At 54.9% G+C, this 26,774-nt stretch overlaps 2 protein-coding genes and 1 long non-coding RNA gene across 4 annotated transcripts; all 3 read left to right on the top strand.

The window, feature by feature from the left end:
• The first annotated feature begins 923 nt into the window (after positions 1 to 923).
• Positions 924 to 7,591, top strand: SLC26A6 (solute carrier family 26 member 6). The gene is made up of 19 exons (XM_062586002.1): positions 924 to 1,063; positions 1,525 to 1,664; positions 1,817 to 1,927; positions 2,224 to 2,399; positions 2,548 to 2,712; positions 3,058 to 3,210; positions 3,404 to 3,486; positions 3,583 to 3,730; positions 3,836 to 3,949; positions 4,164 to 4,241; positions 4,532 to 4,627; positions 4,792 to 4,898; positions 5,049 to 5,118; positions 5,300 to 5,392; positions 5,652 to 5,756; positions 6,389 to 6,580; positions 6,742 to 6,796; positions 7,137 to 7,258; positions 7,518 to 7,591. Exons 1-19 carry the CDS (start codon positions 924 to 926, stop codon positions 7,539 to 7,541), a joined length of 2,172 nt encoding a protein of 723 aa, XP_062441986.1. The 3' UTR covers positions 7,542 to 7,591.
• A 2,831-nt stretch (positions 7,592 to 10,422) lies between these two features.
• On the top strand, positions 10,423 to 18,966 carry LOC134145804 (cytochrome b-c1 complex subunit 1, mitochondrial). 2 transcript variants are annotated; one of them, XM_062585699.1, is made up of 13 exons: positions 10,423 to 10,530; positions 11,062 to 11,202; positions 11,587 to 11,673; positions 12,642 to 12,771; positions 13,533 to 13,731; positions 14,367 to 14,446; positions 14,589 to 14,704; positions 15,119 to 15,262; positions 15,541 to 15,701; positions 16,770 to 16,855; positions 17,365 to 17,453; positions 17,781 to 17,856; positions 18,726 to 18,966. In XM_062585699.1, the coding sequence occupies exons 1-13, from the start codon at positions 10,459 to 10,461 to the stop codon at positions 18,788 to 18,790; spliced, it is 1,446 nt and encodes a 481-aa protein (XP_062441683.1). In that variant the 5' UTR covers positions 10,423 to 10,458; the 3' UTR covers positions 18,791 to 18,966. The 2 variants fall into 2 exon arrangements, with proteins under 2 accessions (XP_062441683.1, XP_062441684.1); XM_062585700.1 differs by lacking the exons at positions 17,365 to 17,453; positions 17,781 to 17,856; positions 18,726 to 18,966 and adding an exon at positions 17,254 to 17,358.
• A 1,552-nt stretch (positions 18,967 to 20,518) lies between these two features.
• On the top strand, positions 20,519 to 25,433 carry LOC134145811 (uncharacterized). Its single transcript, XR_009959693.1, has 2 exons — positions 20,519 to 20,765; positions 24,382 to 25,433. It is a non-coding gene; the product is annotated as an uncharacterized LOC134145811 (long non-coding RNA).
• Positions 25,434 to 26,774: the final 1,341 nt, after the last annotated feature.

Below are 26,774 nucleotides of genomic sequence, written 5' to 3'. Positions count from 1 at the left end.
CCGGCAGCATCCTTGCGCCCGCCCAGGCCGGGGAAGGGAGCGGGCGCTTGGCTGGGCACGCGGCAGGGCAGGGGCGAGGGAGCGGTGTCTCAAAGATCACGGGCAGCTATTAATAGGAGGGAGCAGGGTGTGCGCCCGCCTGGCGGCACCCGGCGCCCGGGCACAGCAGGTAGGAGGGAGGGGAGGCGCGGCGGCGGCGGCGCCGGGGGGCGTGGGGGCCGGTGCCCCGCTCCAGGGGCGAGCATCCTCGCGACCGGCCCGGCGCCGCGTGCCGCCCGGCGGGACGACGGCGCCTCTCGGCGCTCAGCCGCGACCAGGCGGGGCCGTGGGTCCCCACGGTGCCGCGGCGAGGAAGGACCCCCCCCCCCGCCACCCCGGGGAACCTCAGCGCTGCCCCTCTGCACCCGCCGCGGTGCGCGTGGCCGCGGTGGAGCCGGGGCGGCGGGTGGGCGAGGCGGCGCCGCCGGGCGCCGCGGGGCACGGCGCGGTGCTGGCAGCACGGCGGGCGGGACGGGGCGCGCGTGCCACCACCACCACCGCTGCCACACCGCACCCCGCCGGCCAGCCCCCCGGCACGGCCGCCCGGGCAGGGCCGGCGAGCCGGTGACGCTCACCGGGGCTTAAAATTCCTGCTCCCCTCATGTGTAAAGGGACAAAGTCTGCGGGCGGGGGCCGTGGGGCCGGCCGCGGCCCGGCTCTCCGGCAGTCCCGGCCCTCGCCGCGGGGCGCCGGGCCGGCCGAGGCTTCCCAAGCTGAGCTCGCTGCCGGCCGCGGGGCCGGCCCGGCGCGCCCAGCCGGGACGCGGGACGCGGGGTGCGGGCCGGCTCCCCGAGGGGCGGGCAGGCTGCGGGGTCGCCCCCCGCGGCGCGGACGCGGCTTAGCCGCCCCCCGTGTCCCCGCAGCGGGCCACGGCGCGGGCGGCCATGGCGGGGGAGCTGGCGCTGAGCCGGCGGCGCGGCGCGTCCCGTGCGAGCTACGAGGTGCTGAGCGAGGCGGACCTGGAGGAGGAGGCGCAGCGGGAACCTGCCGAGCCCTCGCTCCGCGGCTGCCTCCGGAAGGTCAGGTAGGGCTGCGCCACGCGGGCCGGAGGGCACGGGGCCCGGCAGGACGTGCGCAGAGCCCGCGGGGCGCCGTGCGCCCCGGCCGGCGGGAGCGGCGGCGCGCGCCCAGCCTTTCCCCGCGGAGCCGGCTCCAAAGGCGAGGAGCGGGAGAAGCAGGGCAGGGCCCGGGCTGGGCTGTCCCTGCGCTCCGCTGCCAGTGACGCCCTGCTCCAGGCTGTCCCCGTCGTCCACGGATTCCCAGCTGGAGCTGGACACAGCTTTGGTGGTGCAGACTTGAGGATTGGTCCCTCCAAGCCCAGCCACGCTTGTCCCTCGTGTCTCTTGCTTGGAGGGACGCCTCTCCACCTGCAGGACCTACTGCTTCCCACGGGGCCAGCCCCAGCATGTCCTCCCCGTGGACCTGTCCAGCCCCACTGCCAACCCCATCCGTTCTCACCCTCGTTTCCCACTCCTCCCCACCAAGATGCTCGGCCTCCACCGCCAAGTCCCTGCTCTTCCGGTTCCTGCCCTTCCTGCGCTGGCTGCCCCGCTACCCGGTCAAGGACTGGCTCCTGGGGGACATCATCTCGGGATTCAGCGTGGGCATCATGCACCTGCCCCAGGGTGAGCGGCATGGCCCTCTCACCGTGCCCTCTCGGGGGCACCGCTGAGGCTGTTCGGGGCTCCCCACAGGGATGGGGGGCCAGGGTGCAGGAGGGGCTGTGGGGCTGAGGTCCTGCCCACTCTAACGTTTCTTTCTGCTGCCCTGTGTCTAGGGCTCGCCTACGCGCTGCTGGCCGGGCTGCCGCCCGTCACTGGCCTCTACTCCTCCTTCTACCCCGTCTTCCTCTACTTCTTCTTTGGGACATCCAGACACAACTCTGTGGGTGAGCAGGGGTGACCAGAGGACTTCTATGTGCTTCTATGAGTACGGAGGGGAGGAGGCAAGGATGGGGAAGGCGAGGTGAGCCTTCACCTACAACATGGCATTGCCGCACCGGCAGGCTTGGCCGGGGGGGCACTTCTTGTGCATTTACTTTGCTACACCAGTAAGATGGTTGGACAAGCACAGCCAAAGCACTGTGGATGTGCTTTGAGCCCTGCCTTGGGGACTGGTGCCCACACGCCTCAGAGCCAGGTCTCTTGGGAAGAGGTCCCCCATCTGCATCTCTTCTGTCCCCAGGTCCCTTTGCCATCATCTCCGTCATGATTGGGAGCGTGACGGAGTCCTTGGTGCCCAGTGAGGATTTCCTGGAGCCTGTCAATGGCACCAACGTGACAATTGTCAATGAAGCACGCCGGGATGCTGCTAGGGTGGAGCTAGTGGCCACACTCACCATCTTGGTGGGCATCTTCCAGGTATACAGGGCCTGACCCCTTGGTGAGGAGCCACCAGGCAAGGAACCGAAGGGGCTGCACCACTACAGCAGTGCCCTGAGCTGGGCTCATGGTCCTGCTGCTGTGAGCTGCTGGGCTCATGCTCTCTACCTGCTGCTTCTTTTTCCAGGTAGCCCTAGGTCTCCTGCAGTTTGGCTTTGTGGTGACCTATCTCTCAGACCCACTGGTGCGTGGTTACACCACTGCTGCCTCTGTGCATGTTCTCATCTCCCAGCTCAAGTATGTCTTTGGCATCTCCCTGGGAGAGCACTCAGGGCCACTCTCACTGTTCATGGTGAGTGAGGGACACAGCTGTCATGGGGTACCCTCAGCTCAGCAGGATGTACTGAGATCCCCAAAAGCCTGTTGGGGGAAGCATTTGCCTTTGCTCTGGGTTATGATCAAGACTCTCCTTGTTATTGACTTGATGCTTGGAAGCTGGGTTTTGGTCTGGGGTGTCCCCCAACAGCTGCTTCCCCCCAGGCTTGCCTGGAGACTAGACATGAAGGGTTTGCTCCAGGATGGGGCTGGTGGCCGTGTTTCTGGCCCTGATCCAAGCTGGGGGTCAGGAGGAAGAGGAAGGGCATCTGTGGCATTGGCCAGGTCCTTAGCCCATTGCCTCCTTCTGCCTCCCTGCTAGACCTTCATTGAAATCTGCCAGAATCTGCCGAAGACCAACGTCGGTACCCTGGTGACAGCCATCATTGCTATGGTGGCCATCTTCATTGTGAAGGAGCTCAACCACAAGTTCTCTGCCAAGCTGCCCATGCCCATCCCCATCGAGCTCATCACGGTACCAAGCCACATGGCTCCATATAGGGATGTGGCTAGCGGGTATTGTGTCCCTAGGATGTGGCCCAGCCAGGGTCGGTGCAGGTGGGACCGGGTCCCTCAGTGAGGGTGGCTCTAGGATGGTACATCCCCTTCCTCCTCCGCATGGTCCTCGTGGGGGAGGCTCTGCCTCACTTTGATTGTTCCCCCTGCAGATCATCGTCTCCACTGGCATCTCCTACGGTGCCAACCTGAACGCCAAGTTCGGCGTCTCTGTAGTGGGTGACATCCCCAGTGGGTGAGTGGGGCCGGAGTGGCAGGGGCAGCTCTGCTCGGGTGCCATGCTGCCTGCCAGGAGCCTCTCTCTAGCTGCATCTCCATCTCTTGGCTGCAGGTTGAAGCCGCCCATGGCCCCTAATATCAACTACTTTGGGCAGGTGGCAGGCAATGCGTTCGCCATTGCTGTGGTGGGCTATGCCATCTGCATCTCTTTGGGCAAGATATTTGCTCTGAAGCATGGCTACAAAGTGGACAGCAACCAGGTGATGCTCTGAACCCTATGTGATAAAATAAGAATTTATTTCTCAAGGCCCTTGGGAGAGGAGAGGCCAACACAGTGCTCCTCACCCCCTGCTCTGTCCTCACAGGAGCTGATAGCTCTGGGTTTCTCCAACTTCCTGGGTGGCTTTTTCCAGTGTTTCGCCATCAGCTGCTCCATGTCGCGGAGCCTGGTGCAGGAGAGCACTGGAGGCAATAGCCAGGTTGGTCAGGGTCAACCACTGCCAGTGGCACCCTCTGCTCCAGCTGGCACCGCTTGCAGAGGCAGCAGGTGCCAAAAGCTTCCTCTGCTGCTGCTCGCCCGAGGGTCCGCTGCTGGTGGTGCCAGAACGGCAAGGGGATGGAGCTGAAGGCACCAGGGCGCCGAGGTGCTCGGCACGAGCCAGCTTGCCTCTCACCACCCGCTCTCCTCACCAGGTGGCTGGTGTTGTTGCATCCCTGGTCATCTTAGTGACCATCCTAAAGATTGGAGAGCTCTTCCGGGACCTGCCCAAGGTACAGCCCACCTCCGCTTGCCCTGCTCCCACTTCCCCAGGGCAGCCAGGGAGGGCAGCCCCTGATGGGCAGCAGCCCTCCATGCCCTGCCTATCCCAGCCCTGAGCAGAGCCACGTTAGCAAAGCCCCGTCCTAAGGCACGTCAGCGCGGGAATGCCCTGTTTGGGGCTGGATGTGGACACGGGCAGCTCCTGCTCCGCTTGTGGTACTGGGCATTGTGGGAGTGGGGTAAGAATAACCACCAGGACCAGCCATCTCCATCCTCTCAGCTCCAGAAATTTCTCTCCCAGGCCATCCTAGCTGCTATCATCATCGTTAACCTCAAGGGCATGTTCAAGCAGTTCACTGATTTCCGCACGCTCTGGAAGTCCAACAGGGTGGACTTGGTAAGGCACGGGGACTACGTGCGGTGCTTTTCCCAGGTGCTTGGGGCTGCCAGGCTGTGCTGGCACTGCCGCAGCAGGGCTTTCTCTGTCCTCCCTGAGGCTCACGTGGCAGGCCAGCGCCAGCGGGAAGGCTGGGTGCCGCTGAGCTGTGTCACTCCCTCCAGATGGTCTGGATTGTGACGTTTGTGGCCACCCTCCTGCTCAACTTGGACATCGGCCTGGGGGCCTCGGTGGCCTTTGCACTGCTCACCATCATCTTCCAGACACAGCTGTGAGTAGCCCCTGGGAAAGGGGGCAGGGAGCTTGTCCTGAGAGCCAGGGACATGTGAGACGCAAGGGGTGCACTCAGGAGGTGGCGTTTGGGCACCAAGGGGTGGATGAAGCCATCAGCAAGGTCAGCTCTTCATTCTTCTCCCTGCAGGCCTCACTACTCTATCCTGGGGCATATTTCTGACACAGACATCTATAGGGACGTGGCTGAATACAAGAAGGTAAAAACATTGAGGTGCTGAGGATGTGTGCCCCAGCAGTGCCTGCAGGGGCTTGGCACTGTGGGAAGATGACTCGGGGGGGTGTCTAGGGGGAAGTCAGGGAAGACTGGAGCTGGGGGCAGAGGAAATGGCAGTATGCCTTGTGTCCCCAGAGGTAGCATGCCTTCCCTGTCTCCCCCAGGCTCAGGAGGTCCCTGGCGTGAAGATTTTCCGCTCCTCCTCCACCATCTATTTTGCCAATGCAGAGCTGTACACTGAGGCCCTGAAGAAGAAGGTAGGGAGAAGAAAGGTCTCTGGGGCACTGCAGGTGGGTGCCACACTCTGGTCCCCACTGCCCTCCCCGTGGGAGACATCTAGATGCACTCTGCCAAGTCCCTTCTGTGCTGCTGTGGACAGGTCCTGCAGCAGCTCCCTGGTGGCACATAGGACTGCTTGGGTTTGGGCAGTGGGAGGGAGATGGGGGCCAAGTGCCCCTGTGAGAGCTCCCATGGGCTGGCAACAGTGGACCAAGAACAGGCTGTATCATTTCACAGAGTGGCATTAATGTGGACAAGCTGATTGAGAAGAAGAAGAAGGCTCTCAAGAAGCTGAAGAAAAGGCAGAAGCAAGCTGAGAAGGAGAAGGCAAAGAGGCAAAAGGTCCTTCCCAGGGCTGTGGCTATCAGGGCCCTCTGCCCCACTCCTTCTCTGAGCTCTAGGGCTGGGCATCCCGGAAATCCCTGTAGGCTCTTGGGAAGCGCTCCCACAGCTGGCTGGGACATGTGCTTGGGCTGTGCCACCAGGTAAGGAGCAGAGATGGAGGTAGGGTCATGATGCTGGAACTGTGTCCGAGGTCAGCAGGTGAGGACAAGGCTGTTAATGATTACATGGAGGAGCCAGTGAGTCACTAATAGTTGGCAAGTTAATCATCAAAATGGAGCAACATCTAATGGACCTGATTCCGGGGAAAGTCATTAGTGGGAGTCCAGCCCCAGTGTATTGGCAACGTGAAGAGCCAGATCAACGTATGAACACATGATTGTTAAAACCAGGAAACCCAGACGGGGCTGCAAATGCCAAAAGTGAGATATGGGTGGAAGGGATGCACCTGCTACTGGACACCACCTGCTACCCTCGCCATAATACAGCCAAAGCCCCTTTCCAAACCCAAGAGCATTTTAGGGGAAGAAAAATGGGGGTGGGGGGGGTGGGGAGGGTCCTTTCCAGCCTGCTGGCCCGGCCTGGTATGCTGTCAACTGCTGAGCAGTGAGGCCAGGTCTCCTATCCCCTAGGCGGCAGCGAATGAGTGCAATGGGCCAGGCATCGCAGTGATCGAGCTGAGCCAGGAGGCAGCAGAGAGCAACGCACCCACCGAGCCCACTCTGCACTCCCTGGGGCTTCCCGTTCCCAACTTCCACACTGTCATCCTGGACTTCAGCCCTGTCAACTTTGTGGACACCGTTTCCATAAAGATCCTAAAGAACGTAAGGGAAAGGCTGGGGGAGCAGGGAAGACACCCACTGGCCACCTTGCAAAAAGCTTCCCAAACTCCCCATTGGAGGTGGTGGGATGGCGGCCGTCTGCCCCATCCCCCGTGTGTGCAGGGCAGCCTGACATACATCCATGTTTTTGTTGTCGTTTTCAGATCTTCAGGGATTTCCGGGACATAGAAGTCGATGTCCTCCTTGCTGGCTGCCCAGGTGAGGAGGCCTTCCAGGGTCATCAGCTTGGTGGCCCACCATGGCCTCCACATCTCCAGGCATCCCTTTTCTCAGAATTTCCCCAAGGGACATGGCTCCTGGCTGACTCAGGGCAGCCACAGGGCCTTACTGAGCTCTGGGGTGGCCCTTTCCCAGGCTGTTCCCACCAGGGTGTCATCTGGCTTGGGGACCCATCTTGAGCCCCATGGCTCCAGTGCGATGTGTCCTCTCATGGGGACTTTCCTGGGGTGGCAATTGCCACTCTAGAGTGGGGAGAGGCTGGTTGGGGTGAGACTGGGACCACGGTGACACTGTGGTGGGCACTTCTCCCTCCACACAGCATCTGTCATCGCCCAGCTGGAGAGGGGCAACTTCTTCAGCCAGACCATCACGAAGCACCACTTCTTTGCTTCTGTGCATGATGCCGTGGTCCACGCTACCGGACAACGGGAAGAGGCCCTGGTAAGCACTGGCCTCCCCGCTAATGGGGACACAGCTGTCCTTCCCCTCCTCTGTGTGTCTTCTGGGGGCCGCACTGGGGTTGTGTCCATGGGCTTGCACTGGAGAAGTGGCTCCCCATGGTGCGAGCTCCTGGGCACCTTGCTGGGTTTCGCGCTCCCTCCTTGCCATGGGATCTGCTGGCTGGGAGCGCTGATGGAGAGCCAGTGTGCTGCTTAAAGCGGGTTGAGCCGGACTGACTGCTCACTGCCCGGCTCTGTAGGTGTGCTCCAGCACCAAAATGTAGCCCCACGAGAGGGGGACATTGGAGCCCCGCTGCTGAGGGAGGTTTCCAGAGGATGTTCCAGGGCTGGTGACGTAGGACCTCCTGCCATGGGGCTTCTCGGAAGACATGAGCTCTTCTGCTGCCGAGCGCCGCTCAGGCACCCGGAGACCTCCTGCCCTTGGCCAGCCCTGTTGGACACCCAGTAAAGCCAACCAGCTACCTCAGACACAAGCCCATCAAAGCCTGGGATGCCCTCCCGGTGCGGGGCAGCCCCAGGGCTGAGCTATCTCAGGGAGACTGTGCCAATTTCTGGATCCCCGAGGAGGAGGAGGAGGAGGAGGAGGAAGGCCCCTCACCAGCTATGCCCCCACCTGGCAGGTCGCCTGAGCTGGTGCGGGGCATTTTTCCTGCACTGGTTGCAGAGTTGGTTGTCAGCATGCTAAAACATTGTAACATTTCTGACCATTAATCTTAAAGCACCATGTAATGGGCGAATATTTCTCTATAAACATATCCTCAGCTAAGATGTGCTCGTCTGTTGCTGTTAATGATTGGCGCTCTTCGGCCAGAGTCTGCTTTCCCATATGAATATTATTGGATGATACGGTTAGGTTGACTCTTAACTACCGTGCCCCTTTGGCCCTTTTTCTGCCCCTGTCCTGGACACTCTTTGCACTCCTTCTGCGTTATTCGAAGACCCGAGAGGTGGAGGGAGGCCCCAGCGCTGGAGGGGTGCAGGGGCCGGAGCAGCACAGAGGAGCAGGGTGCCCAGCCCTGGAGAAGCTCCCGCTCCCATGCAAACCGGCCCCTGCGGCGGCGGACCAGGACTCGGGGCTCTGCAGAGCCGTGTCGTGGCTCAGAGCTGCTCTCGCGGGCACCTGCTCTCGCGCAAGGTTTTGCTCTGGGGGCTCCCAGGCTGCTGCGTAACTGCTCCCAGAGTGCAGGAGCAGCTCCCCCACGCCGGCGGCCAGTGCCTGCTGGTCCCACCGCTCCGTCGCTGGGGCTGCCCCAGCTGTACCCCCTTGGGTTGAAAGACCAGAGCATCACCGCTGGGCTGGACCCGCTGGCATCCCTGCAGGGTTGGGGTCCCTCTGCATCCCCACAGGGTTGGGATCCCCCTGCATCCCCGCAGGGTTGGGGTCCCCCTGCATTCCCACAGGGATGGGGTCCTCCTGCATCCCTGCAGGGATGGGGTCCCCCTGCATCCCCACAGGGTTGGGATCCCTGGCATTCCCGCAGGGTTGGGATCCCCCTGCATCCCCGCAGGGTTGGGGTCCCCCGAATCCTCACAGGGATGGGGTCCCCCTACATCCCCGCAGGGTTGGGATGCCCCTGCATCCCCGCAGGGATGTCAGTCCCCCTACATCCCCGCAGGGTTGGGGTCCCCCTGCATCCCCGCAGGGATGGGGTCCCCTTGCATCCCCGCAGGGTTGGGATCCCCCTGCATCCCCGCAGGGTTGGGGTCCCTCTGCATCCCCGCAGGTTTGGGGTCCCCCTGCATCCCCGCAGGGATGGGGTCCCCCTGCATCCCTGCAGGGTTGGGGTCCCTCTGCATCCCCTCAGGGATGGGATCCCCCTGCATCCCTGCAGGGTTGGGATCGCCCTGCATCCTCGCAGGGATGGGATCCCCCTGCATCCTCGCAGGGTTGGGATCCCCCTGCATCCTCGCAGGGATGGGGTCCCCCTGCATCCCCACAGGGTTGGGATCCCCCTGCATTCCCGCAGGGTTGGGATCCCCCTACATTCCCGCAGGGATGGGGTCCCCCTGCATCCCTGCAGGGTTGGGATCCCCCTGCATCCCCGCAGGGATGGGGTCCCCCTGCATCCCTGCAGGGTTGGGGTCCCTCTGCATCCCCGCAGGGTTGGGATCCCCCTGCATCCCCGCAGGGATGGGGTCCCCCTGCATCCCTGCAGGGATGGGGTCCCCCTGCATCCCTGCAGGGTTGGGATCCCCCTGCATCCCCGCAGGGTTGGGGTCCCCCTGCATCCCTACAGGGTTGGGATCCCCCTGCATCCCCGCAGGGGTGGGGTCCCCCTGCATCCCTGCAGGGTTGGGATGCCCCTGCATCCCCGCAGGGATGGGGTCCCCCTGCATCCCCGCAGGGTTGGGATCCCCCTGCATCCCCGCAGGGTTGGGATCCCCCTGCATCCTCGCAGGGTTGGGATCCCCCTGCATTCCCGCAGGGATGGGCTCCTCCTGCATCCCCGCAGGGTTGGGATCCCCCTGCATCCCCGCAGGGTTGGGATCCCCCTACATTCCCGCAGGGATGGGGTCCCCCTGCATCCCTGCAGGGTTGGGCTCCTCCTGCATCCCCGCAGGGTTGGGATCCCCCTGCATCCCCGCAGGGTTGGGATCCCCCTGCATCCCCGCAGGGTTGGGATCCCCCTGCATCCTCGCAGGGTTGGGATCCCCCTGCATTCCCGCAGGGATGGGGTCCCCCTGCATCCCTGCAGGGTTGGGCTCCTCCTGCATCCCCGCAGGGTTGGGATCCCCCTGCATCCCCGCAGGGTTGGGATCCCCCTACATTCCCACAGGGTTGGGGTCCCTCTGCATCCCCGCAGGGATGGGGTCCCCCTGCATCCCCGCAGGGTTGGGGTCCCTCTGCATCCCCACAGGGATGGGGTCCTCCTGCATCCCCGCAGGGTTGGGGCCCCCCGCCCCACATCCCTGTTGCGCCGGGATCCCCCCCCCCGCACCCTGCCGTGACGCCCTCCCGACACCAGAGAGCACCGCCGCAGGCCGCTCCCCCTTCTGCGCATGCGTCTCTGCCCGGCACCTGGCAACCGGCAGCCCTCCCTCACTTCCCCTCGAGCGCATGCGCACCCGTCGGGCCCTTCCCCCGTAGGTGTTCCGTGCACATGCGCCTTCCCACACATCCGGGTCCTCTCTCCTGCGCATGCGCTCTCGAGCCCGCTCCGTCGGCGGCCAAGTGACAAGATGGCGGCGTCCTCTGTGTGCCGGGTGGGCAGCGCGGCCGGGCGGGCCTTCCTGCGGGGCCTCCGCTCCCCCGTGAGTCCCCGCGGCCGGCGGAGGGGGCGGCAGCGAGGGGCGAGCGGGAGGCCCCGCGGGAGGCCTCTCGGGGCGGCCGGGCACAGCCACCCGCCTCCCGGCCGGGGAAGGTCACGGGGACGCGGCGGCCTGCGGGGCGGGGACGGCCGTGGTCGCTGTGGAAACCGCCCTCCAACCCCCTCCCCACACACACACACCCGGGCTCGGGATCGTGGCCGGCCTTGGCCCCGTTGCGGAGCTCGCCGGGGGCCTGCTGTCCTTTCCCTTCCTGTGGAGAAACCAGGCTTTGTGAACTGCGCGATTCTTTAGTGTTTTTTAGTACCTGGTTAATGTTCAAAATCTCTGCCAGTTTCCAGTCTGCTGTGCCCTTAAAATGCAATGTTGCTGGGTAGGTGAGGGCCTGCCTCACCTCAGGCTTGAAAGAGCTCATCTCACCTAGCTTTGTTCAACTCTGCTTGGCAGTCCGTGTTCTGGAGGTCTGGCTTACAGAAGGGAATTGCTGTTTAACAAAGACAATGGCCTTTTCTTTAGGCAGCCTTACTGACTTTGACGAGGAACCGAGGTGTTGCTACTTATGCCCAAACACTCCATAATATTCCTGAAACACAAGTCACCACTCTGGAAAATGGACTCCGTGTAGCTTCAGAGGAGTCTAATCAGCCGACATGTACGGTAAGTTTAAAATAGTTTGAGCATATACTTGAAATAGGTCAGCTTTGCCTAGTCAGTAACTAGTCTTCCAAAAGTAACAAACCTATGTTAGAAACAGAGTTTCCTGCAAAGACATTCTTTCTGTTAATTGGTCAAAGTGTAAGTGACCAGCAATTATTATACCTTTGGCAAAACTATCAAAGGTTCTTGTGACACAGCTAGATAAAGAGTCTAAATGTGTACTGGAAACCATCAGTTGCTGGCGGTCATTCTTATTTTGGTATTACTGGTGGAATGCCTCCGGAGTAGAGTTTTCTTGCTTGCTGTTATGCATATGGCCATGAGGCTTGAATGTGCTGTTTGTTTTCTTTTCTTATATATGTACTTGATGCTTTTTCTGTTTAGGTGGGTGTGTGGATTGGGGTGGGGAGCCGCCATGAAAATGAGAAGAACAATGGAGCCGGTTACTTCCTGGAACATCTGGCATTTAAGGTAAAGCATATGCTAGATCTGGTATAGGACTGTATGGAGATCTGTTCTAGACAATTACTTATATGTTGAGCTCTAACTTCAGAGACTGTTGCTGTTAAGAAGAGTGTAAATCAGTGCATGTGAACCCGGAAACCTTGTATGTAGTAAAAAAATGAACTTTTACAAAGGCCCTTAACTTATATGGTGGTCTCTGTTTCACTGCGTGGCAAGCTACAAGCATGCATGAGTTACAGCATCTTGTATTTCCTGATCATTATTTCCCCTCTTAAAGGAAGAAAATTTTCAGTAATGACTGGGACTGAGTCGCTAACCCTGTGGTTCTGATCATGACCATCCCAGCGCCTCTGTAGCACATGCGCAGAGGACTGTGTTATGAAATGTGTTTCTTCAGGTTAGCAGGCAGAGTTCAAAGCAGCATTTCCTGTAGCTGCTGACTTTTCAATGGTTTTGTTAGTGGACAGGCAAAGTTTGAAGACTACAGCTCTAACTTCCCTAGTAATGTAACTGTATATATGCCTCCCAGGGCAGAAGCTGACTCCAACCCATGCCTTTGTAGGCAGCTGCAATGTCTGATTCAGTCCTGAAGAGTCGAGCTCTATTATAGTAGTGATTTTCTGTTTCTGTTAGAACATTTCTCCAGAATATTGTTCTTTGGATGGCTAGAAACTTGCTTCTCATTTCTAGTTCTGGCTTATTCTTGCTTTACTTCTACTGATGTGTTCTTCAGCAGCTGTTGTCCCTTAGCTTAAGCTTAGCTTCTCTTTGCCTTTTGGGTTGTTACTGGTCTTTCAAAATACATGTCAGCTTTTCTTTAGTTAGGGTAAGTAAACCAAGTTTCAAATCTCTTGCATTGTGCACTTGCTCTTGGCTTTTATTATTCAAATGCCAGTTTTCATTGTTTTAGCTCTTTAGCTTGCCCAGAAGGAAATTTGACCGTTTCCTAGTTGCATTTATGTGGTTTCTTTCAGGGCACAAAGAAGCGTCCTTGCGCTGCCTTTGAGAAGGAAGTGGAGAGTATGGGTGCTCACCTTAATGGGTACACGTCGCGTGAGCAGACTGCCTATTACATAAAAGCCTTGTCCAAGGACATGCCCAAAGGTAGGATGGCTGCTGGATGAAGGAATTCAAGGACTGAGGACTAAGCGTGTGTGTGTGCCTCTGCCACCAGCATCCTTTTTAACAACAGAGTGAGCAATAAAGTTGTAGCTGAGCAGTAAATTGCAGGTTCTAGGTGACAGCAGAAGAGAGCACTGTGGGAAAAATGGTGCTTCAAGGCTGCAAGCTCGTGTGTTCCTAAAACGAGCTTTTGCAAAGCTCTTAGTGTCACATTACACTGTATTGCCAGAAAAAAGGGGGGAGTTTCAATAATCTGGTTGTTTTATAGATTGGGAAAATGAGGTTGGTGGCAGCTACTGTGTTGCTGTGCTGCCATGTGGACACTCCTATTTGTGTCACTTGTCCAGGGGTTGTAATTTGAGTCAGAGCCAGTTTTGTGGGCCTTGCTGTAGACGAGCCAGACCCTTGCAGGGAGCTTGTCGTGTTTCTGCACTATACCCTGCTTCTGTTGTGCTCCACTTTTTGCAGTTGTGTTCCAGCTTTTTACTTGCCCTGATGAGTTATCAGGGGCGTGTAGCATGCGAACCTGGAGGTTTCTTCTTGCCAAAACAGTGTTGTCTGTCTCTCTTCGTTGCTGTGGGAAAGGGTAGTACAAATCTCCATTATGTTGCTTCCTCTCTCCAGCACGGTTTGTTGCTCACCTCTCTTGCCAGTGTCCCTGCAGCTTGTGTGTCTTTTCCCCTTTCAGCAGTGCTGGGCAGCAGTCGGGCAGTGGGATTGTTAATGTAGGAAATATGTTACAGTTGTCGAGCTTCTGGCTGACATCGTGCAGAACTGTGCACTGGAGGAGTCTCAGATCGAGAAGGAGCGTGGCGTCATCCTTCAGGAGATGAAAGAAATCGACAGCAACTTAACGGATGTTACCTTTGATTACCTTCATGCCACTGCTTTCCAGGGGACTGCACTGGGCCGTACTGTTGAGGGGACCACTGAGAACATCAAGTGAGCAACAGATTGGATGTGGTACTCAGTCCTTGGGGTACATGACTCCCACTTCTCAGTAGCGGTGACTGCGCAAGGGAACCAGTCCAGGGTGTGTGCAAGGTGCAAATGGTGCTGTATGCGGAGGTGATCTGCTGTCATGGGCTTTTCACTTTGTCTTGACTGTGTTTGCCCTGCCTGTGCTGGTAAAAGCATAGTAGTGCACACATTCTTCTCCAGAGTTGCACCTCGTGTAAGGTGAGCAAAGCTGGTAGGGGTGTGGTCGAACCTTCTGCTGTGCTGATCTGTTTGACACCTCTGGAGAGTTTAAGAGCTAGGGATGCTCACTAGAGCAGCAGCCTCAAGCAGATGCCTGCTAGGCTTGCTGGGGGAGCCTAGCAAGCAGAGGCTGATTCTTGCCTAATCTGTATTTGAACTCTGTCCTTAATGCTCTTGGCCACTTATTTCCATTCTCTGTGTTCAGAACAACAGTGTGAGGAAAACACAAGACAGTACGGTCACACTTTTAGAAAGTTTTACTACCCCATAACTAAGACAATGAAATACATTACTGCTGTCTCTGCACTGCTTCCCATCAGTCTCTCATCCTTCCATCTCTGAGTTGCTAATACATTAAGTCTCATTATGCTCTCTAGGCATCTGACTCGTGCAGATCTAGCTTCATATGTTGACATTAACTTCAAGGCACCTCGTATGGTCCTGGCAGCTGCCGGAGGTAAGTCCTAGATCATTGTGACTTTAAAAAGCCTGGGTATTTTCTAGCTGGTCTAGCTCTGTCGCACAAAGCTGTTATCTCTAACATAAAATAGAATGATTTTGTTAAATGAAGCTGTTTAAGACTGCAAATCTCTTGTCAGGTATTTCGCACAAAGAGCTGGTGGATGTAGCTAAGCAACACTTCAGTGGAGTGCCCTTTACTTACAAAGAAGATGCTGTACCTGTTCTCCCACACTGCCGCTTCACTGGGAGTGAGGTAAAGTTGTTTTGGTCCTCAGGAAAGCAAGCAGGTGTTGCCAAACTGCCAATTGAATGTGAAACCAGGTATGGTTCCTTTTGGAGGAACAGTCTGCTCATGTATCTCAGAGGAGCTAACGACTGAACAGGCAGCAGCTTGGCAGTGCCTGGACACTCCGTTCTTGGGGCTTGTTGCCACAGTGTGGTGAGGTTAGATAGGACCAAAATCCTTTAGGAATATCATATGAGGCTATTGCTCACGTCATCTACTGAAAAACTGAAACCAGAGGCAACTGGTTCATTCTCAGCTCTGCCTGAGACTGTTTGATTTTCCTGGGATAATATTAAGTCCTCTAATTTGTCCTCCTGGCTTTGCAGCAGACAAAGCCATAGTGCTCATGCAGCTCTCCTCTGCTCCCTGATGTTTTTCTAGATCCGTGTCAGAGATGATGCTCTGCCCCATGCCCATATTGCTCTTGCTGTGGAGGGTCCGGGATGGGCTGATCCTGACAACGTCGTCCTCCTTGTGGCTAACTCTATCATTGGACGCTATGACCGCACATTTGGAGGTGGTAAGGTAAGAGACTTGGGAACCTGTGTGCGAAAGCCCAGAGCCCGCTAATTAACTCTAGAGTCCTTGGGTGGATGTGCTAATGGGGAGCTATTGTGTTTATCTTCCAACTGTGAAGTGGTCAGGAATCTAGAAATGTAATGGGGGCTGATCCAAGATAGTTCTTGGGATGTATTATGCTTTGTGTTGTCTGTGGTCTTTGTGAAAACACCTCAATTGGATGGGATTTGAGCTCTGAGGAAGCTTTTGTGTTGGAATGGCTTAGGGTATCTCTCTATTTACAGAATCAGTCCAGCAGGCTGGCTACGCTTGCTGTGGAGTATAAACTCTGCCACAGTTTCCAGACATTCAACACTTGCTATTCTGATACTGGCCTCTTTGGATTCCATTTTGTTTGTGATCCCCTGTCCATAGACGATATGCTTCATTGCGCTCAGGGTGAGTGGTAAGTATGCCTTCAGCAAAAGTTTCTGCTTAAGATCTGACCCTCTCCTGGGAATCTGAGCTGGTGGAACTCATATTAGGTCCTCAGAGCACTTCAGAGCACATATGAACTTCTTGATAACTCATGTTCTGGTCAAATCATCCTACAGATGGTTTCTTTAACTGTCTTGGGATGTGGCTTTTGAGAGAAATATCAGGAGTTGCTTCATTTCATCAAACTGCTGCTGATTTCATCTCTTTGGGCTGCTCAGGCTTTTAGTTCATGATTTCCAAATTCTAGCACTGAGATTTTTTTTAATTATTTTTTTATTTTTTTTTTATTCAAGGGAGATTGTTCCTTAGAGAAAAGGTCCTCTTAGGTGATCAAGAGGCTTTTTATCTCCATTGTCTTTTTAAATGGGCTAAGGAGACAGAATTCTTGCATTCACAGCTGTTGTGCTTTGCCTGATAAATGCCTTGCTGCTGGGGCCATCCCAGTGTTAGGGAGCCTTCTGTCTATTTGTGTTATTGTATACCTGTGTATCCCAGTAATGGTTAGAGGCTACAACTGAGATTCAGAGCCATGCTGTGCTGTGTACAGAGCAGATGGAGTTAGCCCTTGCCCCAGAGACCTTATTGTTGGCAGGGGAGAAAGGGATTTAGCAGCTGGAGTTTAACAGACAATGTAGAACTGCCTTGTTCTTTCAGCACCAGTTTCCATAGCAGCTGGCCATGTGTGGGAATAGCTGACAGGCTGGCTCTTGTGATAACCTACCGCAGCCTCCTTGGCTGGTGGCTAAGCTAGAGCCAACACCAAGGCTGCTTAGAGCTTTTTTAGCGTAACTCAGCATGTAAAGTGTTGGCTGGTGCTCCCTGTCTGTAAGCTTGAGCTCTTTCTCTTGCCTCCTGCTGTTCAGTGCTCTCCTGTTCTTAGCTGCTCTGCAGTGGTCAAGATTGAGTCTCTAGCCTGCAAGAGAAATGTTGAAATTAGCTTATTTCTGCAGGGGCTTAGGAAGGGCAGGGATTTGCTTTCTCTCTGAGTAGATGGACATTTTTAACAGCTTTAGTGGCCTTTCTGTCTCCGTTCCAGGATGCGTCTGTGCACTAGTACCACGGAGTCTGAAGTGAAGAGAGCCAAGAACTTCCTCCGAAATGCCATGGTAGCTCAGCTAGATGGTATGTTCTGGTTTATGGAGTGGTCACTATGAGGCTTTTGGAGGGTTACCACTCCTATCCTTCCTGGGAAGCAGGAATTCTTTGCTAAACATTACAGTAATACAAGCAGGCATTGAGCTAAATTCCCTCTGCTCTGCTCTGTGTTCCTCTTGCTGTGTTGTCCAAGTGTCTGATCCCAGCCTGCTGTGCTCCAGGCTGGCCCTGACTGCAGACTTCTGGTCATTCTGCTGCTCAGAGTGATGAGCTTGTGTGCTGCTCAAACTGGTCTGCATTAGCTGTGAACAATTCTGGAGACTCAAGAGAATCTTTGTATTGCTTAGAGTAGTAACTACAACTGTTTTTTTTTGTTTGTTTTTTTTTTTTTTTTTTTTTTTTTTTTTTTTTTTTTTGATCTGAAGGTGTTTATCGGCTAGAGTTGGTTGTATCTGCTTTCTCCAGACTGATCAAGCTGCAAAATTCTGGAAGGCTTTTTGTTTTGCTCACGATGTGATGTCTTCAACACCTCCTAGGTACTACCCCAGTGTGTGAGAATATTGGAAGCCATCTCTTAAACTATGGACGCCGTATCCCTCTAGAGGAATGGGATTCCAGGATTGCTGTAGGTATCCATTTGTTTTTTTGGGATACTTCAGCATATGTGGTGATGAGGTGGCAACTGTCTAGTTTGTGTAATTCTGCAGCCACTGTATCCCTTGTAAGACTGCAGTTTCTGGACTGCCACGTCTTTTGTACCCTCAGAAGAGTACCTTCTGTGGAGCATCATCTGTCCTTGTGGTGGATGAGAGCTAGACAGTTGGTTCAGATGGCCCCAAAGAGTCTGACAGTGTGTAATTAATGGTTTTGATATGTAATATCAATAGCTTGCAAATTGGAGGAATGCACGTCTGCCCGAAGGGTTGTTGACAGCTTGTTTATTACTTACTAGGCTGTTGATGCAAGAATGGTGCGAGAGGTCTGCAGTAAATACATCTATGACAAGTGCCCAGCAGTTGCAGCAGTTGGTAAGTGACCAGGCGGTTAGTACATGGTAGCTCAAAAAAATCAGGAGGCAGTCAGAAGCTGAGTGGAAGCAAAGTGCAGGCACTCTCCGCACGTCTGTTCTGGCCACTTACCTGCTCAGGTTCGTTTGCTGTTATCTTCCTGCCTCTGCGCGTTAGATGTGCCAAGGCATGTTTGCCAGGAAGTCAAACCCACAGATGATGGAGGTACAGTGACAGTGAGCTGCTGGCCATCCTCCCACCTCTCTGCTTGTTGTGGAGCTGTGACTAACAGTGGGAGTCCCAGAGCTGGGTGGGGGCCCAGAGGTATCTGCCAGGTGTCCTTACCCTGGGGTCACAGTGGTTTACGTAAGGGAAGTGAAGGGACCTGGTTCTCTTGTACTGCTCTGACATGTCTGTCTGGCCAAGGACAAATTCTTCTCAGAAAGCTTGCCTGAACAGCTAGCTCAGCTCAGCCCTGCTGCCTCCTTCCTTTGTGCAGTGGATTCCCCTCCTCCATGCAGCTGTTTCCTCTGGGCCTACAAAGTAGAGCAGTCTGGAAAAGGGAGAGGATTTTCAAACAGGAAGTTGCAATAAACTTATCAAAATCTCTGTGATTTGGTGGCTCCCTTATTTCACGTACATGTGAAAGTATATTCAGCATTGTGAAGCACCAGAAGAAGGCAAAATACTCTGAGAAAATTAATGGTGGTTTCTGTCAAGATGTGGTTTCTGCCAGCTTTTCTGGTGCAGATTTGAGCTATAAGCGCCTGGGTTTGTGTGTAGCTGTTCTGAATTCTGAGCATGTTCTACTCTGTCATTGTCTGCTTCAGGAATGTTGCACAGGGGTTTTAACTACCTCTCCAGTGACCGACTCTGTTTTGCTCACCTAGGTCCCATTGAACAGCTTTTGGATTACAACCGTATCCGCAGTGCCATGTACTGGATTCGTTTCTAGAATGTGTCCCTGCAGGATGGAAATAGTGAAGTTGTGGACTGTGACAGGGTTCCTGAGGTTCTGTCTGGCTCTGAATGTCTTGTGCACCAGGGACAGGATCAGTCCTGTCAAAATGGCTGTCATCTTGATGTTAAATGTAATAATGTAATAATAAAAATAAATATATTCTAAATGGAGTTGGCTTTGGTGGGAGTCTGTCTTGCTGGGCTGTGTGCATAGATCGGATTAATCTTTCCAAGTCAGTGATGTACTGGGCCAGTAAGTCTTGATTTGTCTGGGGTCACTCTAGAAAACCTGGTGTCTGTATCCTGTCTCTCCTCTGTCCTTATCTGGTACTGTCCTGCCAGATGAGTTCACAGGTCTTTAGACTGGGAGAAGTAAGTCTTTGCCTGGCCCTAGTTATTTCCTCTTGTGTGCTTCAGTGGAGTGGCAGCTAAACTTGGGTTTTAGCATTATTGTTTGTACAGATCTGAAATGAAGGGCCCTCATCTGAGGGGACCATTCTACTCCCTTGCTGCTTGTCAAGGAGATCAAAATGCCTCTATGAAAAGTGTGTCCTCTTCTGGTCTTTGTGGTGTGGTATTAATATTTCTGGCCTTGTTGTTTTTTACCCTCTTCTTGTTGGAGCAACTGTTTCTTCCTTTGTAGGCCTTCTCTGCTTACTCATTTCCAAACAAAACTAGTCAGCTGAGTTCGCACCGTTTGTTTAAATTCATGAAGGTGACCAACGTGGCCTTGCCCGATGTTGTATTGGTGGAGTTGAGGTGGTTATTTGTGGCAGAGTTGCGGACACTGAGGAGCTGGAGCTGTTGCTAGCGAAACACCTCTCTAGAACTTTAATGAGATATGATGCTTCTCATCCTTAAGCTTCTTGGTTAGATACGTGCCAGCTCAGCAATGAGCCAAGTTGTTTTTTGTCTATGCGTGTCTTCTCCAAATGAACCACCATCTGATCAGTCCTTATGCAACAGAGAAGAAGCTGCTGACTGAAGTGTGGAGTGACCTGTCCTATATCTGGAAGGTAATAGCTAAGTTTAAATAGTTGAAAGAGCTACACAGGTCTTCCTGCTTGTCTGGTGTCTGTCTCTGGGTTCTAGTTCCTGTGGCTTGTCTCCAGAAAGTTGAAATACCAAACAGAAAGCAGACAAAAACAAACCGAACAAGTAGAGAAATGCTTCCCACCAGGAGGCACTAGCCTATCACATCTCTACTTTGAAGCAGCAAGGTACTTCTGCTAAATTTTTATCTTTGGGGTAACTCTCTTCGGGACCCTCATTTAATTTTCAGGTGCTGCCCTGACAAGTGGGATTTAAAAATAGTGTAAAAGTTTCCAAGAGTTAGTCATTACGTTTGAGACTAATCCAGTGTGCTAAATCATTTGCGCCGAATTCGAATTCTTGATGAGAGAGTCAGTGTGTCTGAACTCATTGCGTATACTAGGCAAGTTTGAAACTGTTAAATGTTCTTGATGCAATTTGAATTTAACTATTGTTGCAAGCTCTGGCTCGTTACAGGCTCACTAAAGGCTGAAAAACTAAACAAGCTCACTTAATGCCTCAAGCCTTGTGGAACATCTTGGTTTTATGATTGCAATTAAACCTTAATCTTTTTTTGTTGTCTTCCTTTACTGTAGTTTTTCTCAGTGAGCTTCCAGGATACTTTGCAGTTGGTGAAGCGTACAGGGAAGGGAGATGTACATCCTTGCTTTATTTATTTCCTACAGGTCGTCTTCTCTGCAGCTATCTGCTTGGGAACGGCTGTTTTTCTTGCCATCCTGCACTACCCTGTGCTGAACAGCAAATTCAAACCCCTCTGCAACTCTTGCTTTTCAAACTGCTTTGTTTCTGTGCAGAAGAGGCAGGGTGGCTGCCCTGAGCAGCATGCTTGCAGCACTTCAGTGAGGACTCACACCTGCTCCCTCCTGACTACAAGGCTGCAGCTCTGCAAAGCTGGCTGGGTAATGTGGCATCAGAAGGTATTTTCAGATGCTTTTATCCATGTCAAAATCTGAGTATCTGGGCTGATCTGCACTGGAAACTGTGCTGTGGTGACGAGCGTTGTGTGCAGAGTGCTATGTGGTGTCTGCTCGTAGCTGGGAATTGATGGCTGGATGTTGCAGTGCTGTAGTGTTTGTCAGCATCTTCTGGCTGCGTTTCCAATGGCACTTTGCCTTGAAGTGCCTGTGGTGTTTGGGTACTATGAAAATTCATGCTTCCAGAAATGCAGGTATCTCACCAGCTTTAAAAAGTGAGAAGTGGTGTGATATTTCACACAGTTTATATTTTTTCCTTGGTAGGCAACCTTTACAAGTAGCCAGGGCGGGGATATAACAGTTGGGAGGGGAAGCCCATTCCAGAGTCTAGAGTAATACTGCCTGATAGGACATCTTTGATCTGAGCCTTATTGAGGGGCTTGGGAAGCATCACCTAGAATTAGTGCTGAATCATCAGGTATTTGGCAGCTGGATCCTTCAGTGTCAGAGGAAGTGAAGCTCTGAATTAGTTGGCAGGTCTCTTGCTCTTTGATGAGCCATAAGTCTGTATTTCTTTTCCTCCATCAGAGCAGCCTCAATCCAAGGGAATCCACATTGGGCAGTGTCTAGCATTGCAGAAATGTTTAACCCAAATGCTTTCCCTCATTCTTGAAAATGTGAGATATTTTGCTGGACTGCTCCCCTCCCTTCCTGTAATTTCTGCTACCCAGTGAAGGACAGCAGCAGTGCCAAAGGAGGGAGTTGGAACCATCCCTAGAACAGGGCAATTTCACTGAAATTGGAGATGGCCTGGGTGACCTAATAAATCTGTTTCCTGGCTCTCTAGACAATGTCGGATTGTTCTGCGGGGCTCTTTGACCAGTCTAGTTTTCAATGGCTTAAGTGTTTTATTTTGCTACTTCACTTGGAAGGTTACTTGGGATCCCATTAGGCTGTGCTGATAAATTTAGTTTGATGTATGAATTGGCCTTTGCTCCCTCCGCTTTTGCATGGTGTTAGCTGTCTTATCCTCTCCCATTAGAGTTCCTTCTTTGGAGAATACACCCTTCACCTACCTCTAGAAAATTGCTTTCCCTCCCTGACACCTTGGCTCTCCATCTTTTGGCTGGAAGAGAGGAGGATTTGGAAGGGAGGATGCTGTGCATTGTTTTGTGCATGTGCACTCCATCTGAGGCACTGTATAGCCACCTACACCAGTACTTTACTGACTTTCTACCATGCAGAGCTACTCCAAGAGCATAAAATTTAGCAATGAAAATGGGAACACTTGCTACACACTTTTGCTCAGTGCTCCAGATTTCACTGGTCTCTAACAGTAAAAGCTGTCAATGCCCCCAGCATTAGATTGCAGGGCAGGGGCAGATGTACAGGGTGGATTTGCTTGTGGAGCCCCTTTGATATGTGAGCTGCTTGTTTGGGATTCTGGCTCTTGCCAAGAGACGGGCCACAGCAGCCAATTGTCAGTAGTTGCCTCACCTGAACTAATTACCCCCCCCTGGAAAGTACAGTTGATACTAATCATAGGTGCTGAGCCAAGCCTGTCCTCAGGGAACCAGGTAACTGCAGAGAGGCTTTCACAAAAATGAGAGACTTGGATCTGTGCCTCTCTTTTGTGCCAGAGAACTTTTGGGAGGAGAGCCTTCAGCTCTCTGGTCCTCATTCTCTACCGGCTCTTCTGCTGAGGCCAGTGGAAAATTGCTGTAGGAGCAATAGGTGAACAGGGTTTGGAAGACAGAGCAAGAGACATGCAGTTTTACTAGTGCCTTGGGTTCCTAGATCATGATACTGCTTGAACCCATTGGTGTAAGGACTGAACCAAACGATACGTATGGCTGTGACCAGGTACCTTTCATCTAGGCCAGCCCCTATATCGCATTGTTCAGAGGGAGGCTGAGCCCTCCTTATGAATAAATGTCACTGCAGCTAGGTTGCAAGATGACTAGGGTGAGGGTGGTACGTGACGCTTGGCAGACTTCTGTGCTTGGCCTGCCCAGGCCCATCTGCTTTACCTTGCCTTTCTGTGTAATGTGGGCACTTTGGATACCGGGGGGAGGAGCGGGGAGCAGAGGTACATGGATACATAATCAGAAATTTGAACTTGGAGCCATCACTACATGTTCCAGAGCTGGGGTTGCCCTTGCGCACGTTCCAGCAGGTTTTGGCCTGGCTGCTCCAACAGAAGAGTCAGAGAGGTTTCCTTGCCCAAAGGAGTGAAATCTTGCAGCTTCTCAGATGCTTGGAAATGGAAACGGCTCATGTAAAGCTTTAGCATATTCATTGCTTGGAAGAAGTGGACAAAGGGCCCATCCAAGCCTGACTGCCAGCTACAGCCATCCCAGATGGATATGAGCTGGGTTTGAATGGAGAACAGCTAGTGGCAGGACTTGCCTTCATTGTCTGAGCTCTTTAACAGTTTCTCTGGAAGTGGTAAGTTTGGCCCTGAACATCCTCATTAAAAGCTGCTTTAGCACCAACAGGCTGTCTGAAGATCAATGGTTTTTACTTTTTCATGTAAGTCTCTCCTCCTCTCTGCCCGCACCCGTCCCCCACCCCATTATACACACATGTTCTTTTACTGGGGCTGTTAGGCTTAGGTTTGGCTTTGCTGCCCATTGTGCCCCCTCCCAGAAGGCCCAGAAGAAGTATTAGAAGCATAGGACCTCCCTGGGGTGGCCACATTCATCAAGCTGAAAGGCGAAAGCTCTGAGTGGTGATTATTCCCCATGCCTTGGGGAAGAGAGCTCCTCTAGACCCCAACTCCTGGCTATCTGCAGGGTACACATCACCTAGCCAGGTACGGAAAATGGAGCTGCTCTTCCAGTACCAGACTGCTATGGGGTGGCAGACAGAGGAGGTCCCAGCTCTGTAGGTGCAGGGCATTACTGTACAGAAAGTGTCAATGGAAATAGTGCATTGGCTAAATCATCCATCGGGCACTCTGGAGGCACCTCCCTCCTTGAACTTCTATTGCTACTCAATCGTTTGGGTCAAACAGCAAGGAATCTAGCTCCTTTCATGTCTCTGAGCTTTAGCCCAGCACGAAGAATCTTGTCATAGACATCTGAAGGAAAAACTCTCTAAGGATTTTGTCCTGCTGCAGTGCCTGTTCCTTGCAACCTGTGTTTATCAAGGGGGTAGGAAGACACATGCCCAAAGCCTTTATTCTGCAGAGTGGATGCCTAGAAAGTGGAGGCTTGGGATGCTGAAGGAGTGCTGGCAAAGAGGAAGGAACAGGGCTGAAGGTAGAAACTCGTCTGTCTTACGGGGGCAGGAAACCTGGCATGAAACGACAAGAGCAGCTCTAGGAACTAGAATGACAGCCAGAGCCCAACAGCAGTCTGTCCGTAGTGACTTCCTGCCTTAGCTCATCTGGCACAAAGCAGTACCCTGGCGTGCCGAAGAGACTTCCAGGAAGAGGCATCTGGTAAGCATGCTTAAGCCTTGTGTGTGTCCCAAGTGTCTGGGCTCCACGTGGCAGTTATGCAGATGCGTTTCCACCCCTTCACCCAGCACTGGCTGCTGTGAGGTTAAGGTTCCCCCCTGCCCCCCAGCCAGACTCTCCACCATGGCTCTCATGCTTCCTCTGCTTTGTTTACAGATGCTCCAGATGCGCAGAGCTCACGGGAGCCCCGATGACATGGGAACACAAATATCTGCGGCTGCCGCCTCGCACACAAAGTGGTGACTCACAGGTGAAGTCGCCCCAGCTTTGCTGAGGAGGACAGAGAGGGCTGAGGTCTCCAGGGTCCACGGTAACTCCTGAAGGTGGTGGTGTGGCCAGAGGCAGGCCTGCATCCCGTATCCTTTCTGTCTTTCAGGTGACAACGAGGAGTGGTGCTGGGATGCTGGAGAAATATATTCTCTGCAACTCGCTGCAGCTCTGAAAGGCCCAGTGCTGTTCTTTTGTGGATAACTTGTTTGAATGCAGACCATACCCCTGTCTTCTGTGGGAAGGTTGCTTGAACTGGTCAGCCTTCCCTGTGGAGGTCTGGAGAATCCTGCCCTATGTCCTCTGCTATGTCTGTAGAGGTCCTTGCACGAGATGTATGTGGATGGTAGCCCCATGCCACGCCGGTGATGCAGCCCTCCTGCCTGATGGAGATATTAAGTCATCTTGGATGGGTCTGCGCATGGGAGGAGTTCCCATGGTGACAGACAGCAATTCACCCTGACAGGGCAGGGTGGATGTTTTGTCCTTTTTATTCTTTTCTTCTGGAGTCAGGCACCCAGCCAAAGAGCTGAAGGAGCAACGGCACAGCCTCTCGGGGGAGAGTGTTGATGACAAGTCTGGACTCGTTAACTGTACAAATCCCTCTGGAGAACAATTCCCCGTGCCCAGGCTGCAGCCCCGTGGGCAGTGGTGCTCCTGCTCCCTTCTCCTCCAGCAGCCTCTGGCCCTCCAGGCATGGGGCTGCCTGGCTTTCTCTCCGCCACATCAGCCAGGCACTACCTGGCACTGGCCAGAGTTTTGTCGTCCTTCCCGTGGAGCGTGGCTGCGGTGTGAAATGCCCGCTGCAGCTGGGATTGTTGCTGTGGCTCCTCTCTCCCTAGCATACTAGCGTAACGCCGGTACGGGAAAGCACGACGGCGTCCTGCCTGTAACGGAGCTTGTGTCATTTCACAGAACCCAAGACGTGGTCTAGCAAATGCTTAGACGCTTCTCCTTTCCAAAGCACTCTCTGCTGAAGGCCGTAGTGGGTCCTCAGCTCTCCAGAGGCATGTCCCCCTTCCATGCCTCCGCCCGTCCTGGGAAGGGGTCTGTCTTGCCCCTGCCACCTCAGGTACAAGATGTGCTGTCCCCCCCTTGGCCGAGCACGTGCCAGCCGCCGCCTGCGGGGTGCAGTGCTGAAGCGCACGTTCCTGCCGGCTGTGCTCGGTTTTCTGCAGGGGCTGGTCGGTGTCCGTTGCGCAAGGCTCAGCCGAGCCCTACGAAGAACGGAATGGGGGCTCTTCCACAGGAGCTGCCAAAAACTTAGGTGCAGCCGCAGGCAGTCTTTTCTGGGAGGGGGGAGGGGGGCGATGCAGATTGTGCAACTCTAATAGAGGCAGGGAGGAAGCGTCAAGCAATTACCCTGTCCTCGGAGTGACGAGAGCCGCGTCCCAGGCTCGGAGCGGGGGGTTAGAGCAGGCGAGGGAGCAAAGGCCGGCCTTTCCCGGAGACCTGCCTCAGAGCAGGGGGGGTGGAAGGTGGCGGGTGGCCCCGGGGAGTGGGGTTAGAGCGACAAGGTGATGGAGCGGGGGTAACGGGGCTCGTCCATCCCGGAGCTGGGCTGGGGGCCTCTGAGCGCTGACTCCCCCGAGTGACCGCTGTGCCCCTTAGCAGCTCTGCTTCCCTGAGACGGCGCCCGCCCGGGGCCGCTGCGCTGGAGAAGCGCTGGCTGTTGTCGTCTGGGCTGGGTGGCAGACAAATGCTCCGAGTCCCCTAAAGTGGCACTAAACCTCAGCAAGGAGCTGGGTCTTGCCGCGCAGCTGGCAGCATCCCGGGAATGACTCCAGCTTCCCAGGCTTTCTCGCTGCCCTGTTGCCACTTGTCCTCCCTGCCCGGCGAGCGGCTGCCGGGCGCCTCTGGGCCGGCACCGGCTCCCCTCGCCGGCTGTCCTCCCCTGCCGCGCTGCTTTGTGCTCCGGCCGCTCAGCGGGGATTCTCCCCTCCCTGCCGAGGGCCCGCGGGGGCTCCTGCAGCTGCGGCAGCCTGCAGCCAGCCTGCGTGGCGTGCGGAGAGCCAGGGAGCCCTCGTTTCCCTCGCCTGGGCGGCGAATGACTTGGAGAGAGGCAGCGGAGCAGCGCCTGGGGGCCTGGCTGCAGGGCAGCACACGGGGCGCTGCCGGCTCGGGGGACGCGGCCCGGCCGGGGGCGGGAGGGCTGCAGCGGCCGAAGCTGTGCCGGCTTTGCGGCCCCGTGCCCCCTCCAGCGGGCCGTCAGGGGGTGCGGAGGCGCTGCCGGCTTCGGTAGCTGCGAAGCTCCCGGGAAGGTGGTGGTGGGCAACCCGCCC

Source organism: Rhea pennata, chromosome 12 (assembly GCF_028389875.1).
Source record: "Rhea pennata isolate bPtePen1 chromosome 12, bPtePen1.pri, whole genome shotgun sequence".
Classification (NCBI taxonomy): Eukaryota; Metazoa; Chordata; class Aves; order Rheiformes; family Rheidae; genus Rhea; species Rhea pennata.
This window is presented reverse-complemented; position numbering and strand designations above follow the sequence as displayed.

Coding starts and splice junctions, on each gene's coding strand:
- LOC134145804 (XM_062585699.1), top strand. CDS start 10,459: ATGGCGGCGTCCTCTGTGTGCCGGGTGGGCAGCGCGGCCGGGCGGGCC. Junction 14,705..15,118: donor GCCGCTTCACTGGGAGTGAG/GTAAAGTTGTTT, acceptor ATGTTTTTCTAG/ATCCGTGTCAGAGATGATGC. Junction 17,857..18,725: donor CCCAGCAGTTGCAGCAGTTG/GTAAGTGACCAG, acceptor TTGCTCACCTAG/GTCCCATTGAACAGCTTTTG.
- SLC26A6 (XM_062586002.1), top strand. CDS start 924: ATGGCGGGGGAGCTGGCGCTGAGCCGGCGGCGCGGCGCGTCCCGTGCG. Junction 2,400..2,547: donor TCTTGGTGGGCATCTTCCAG/GTATACAGGGCC, acceptor TTCTTTTTCCAG/GTAGCCCTAGGTCTCCTGCA. Junction 3,731..3,835: donor ACAAAGTGGACAGCAACCAG/GTGATGCTCTGA, acceptor CTGTCCTCACAG/GAGCTGATAGCTCTGGGTTT.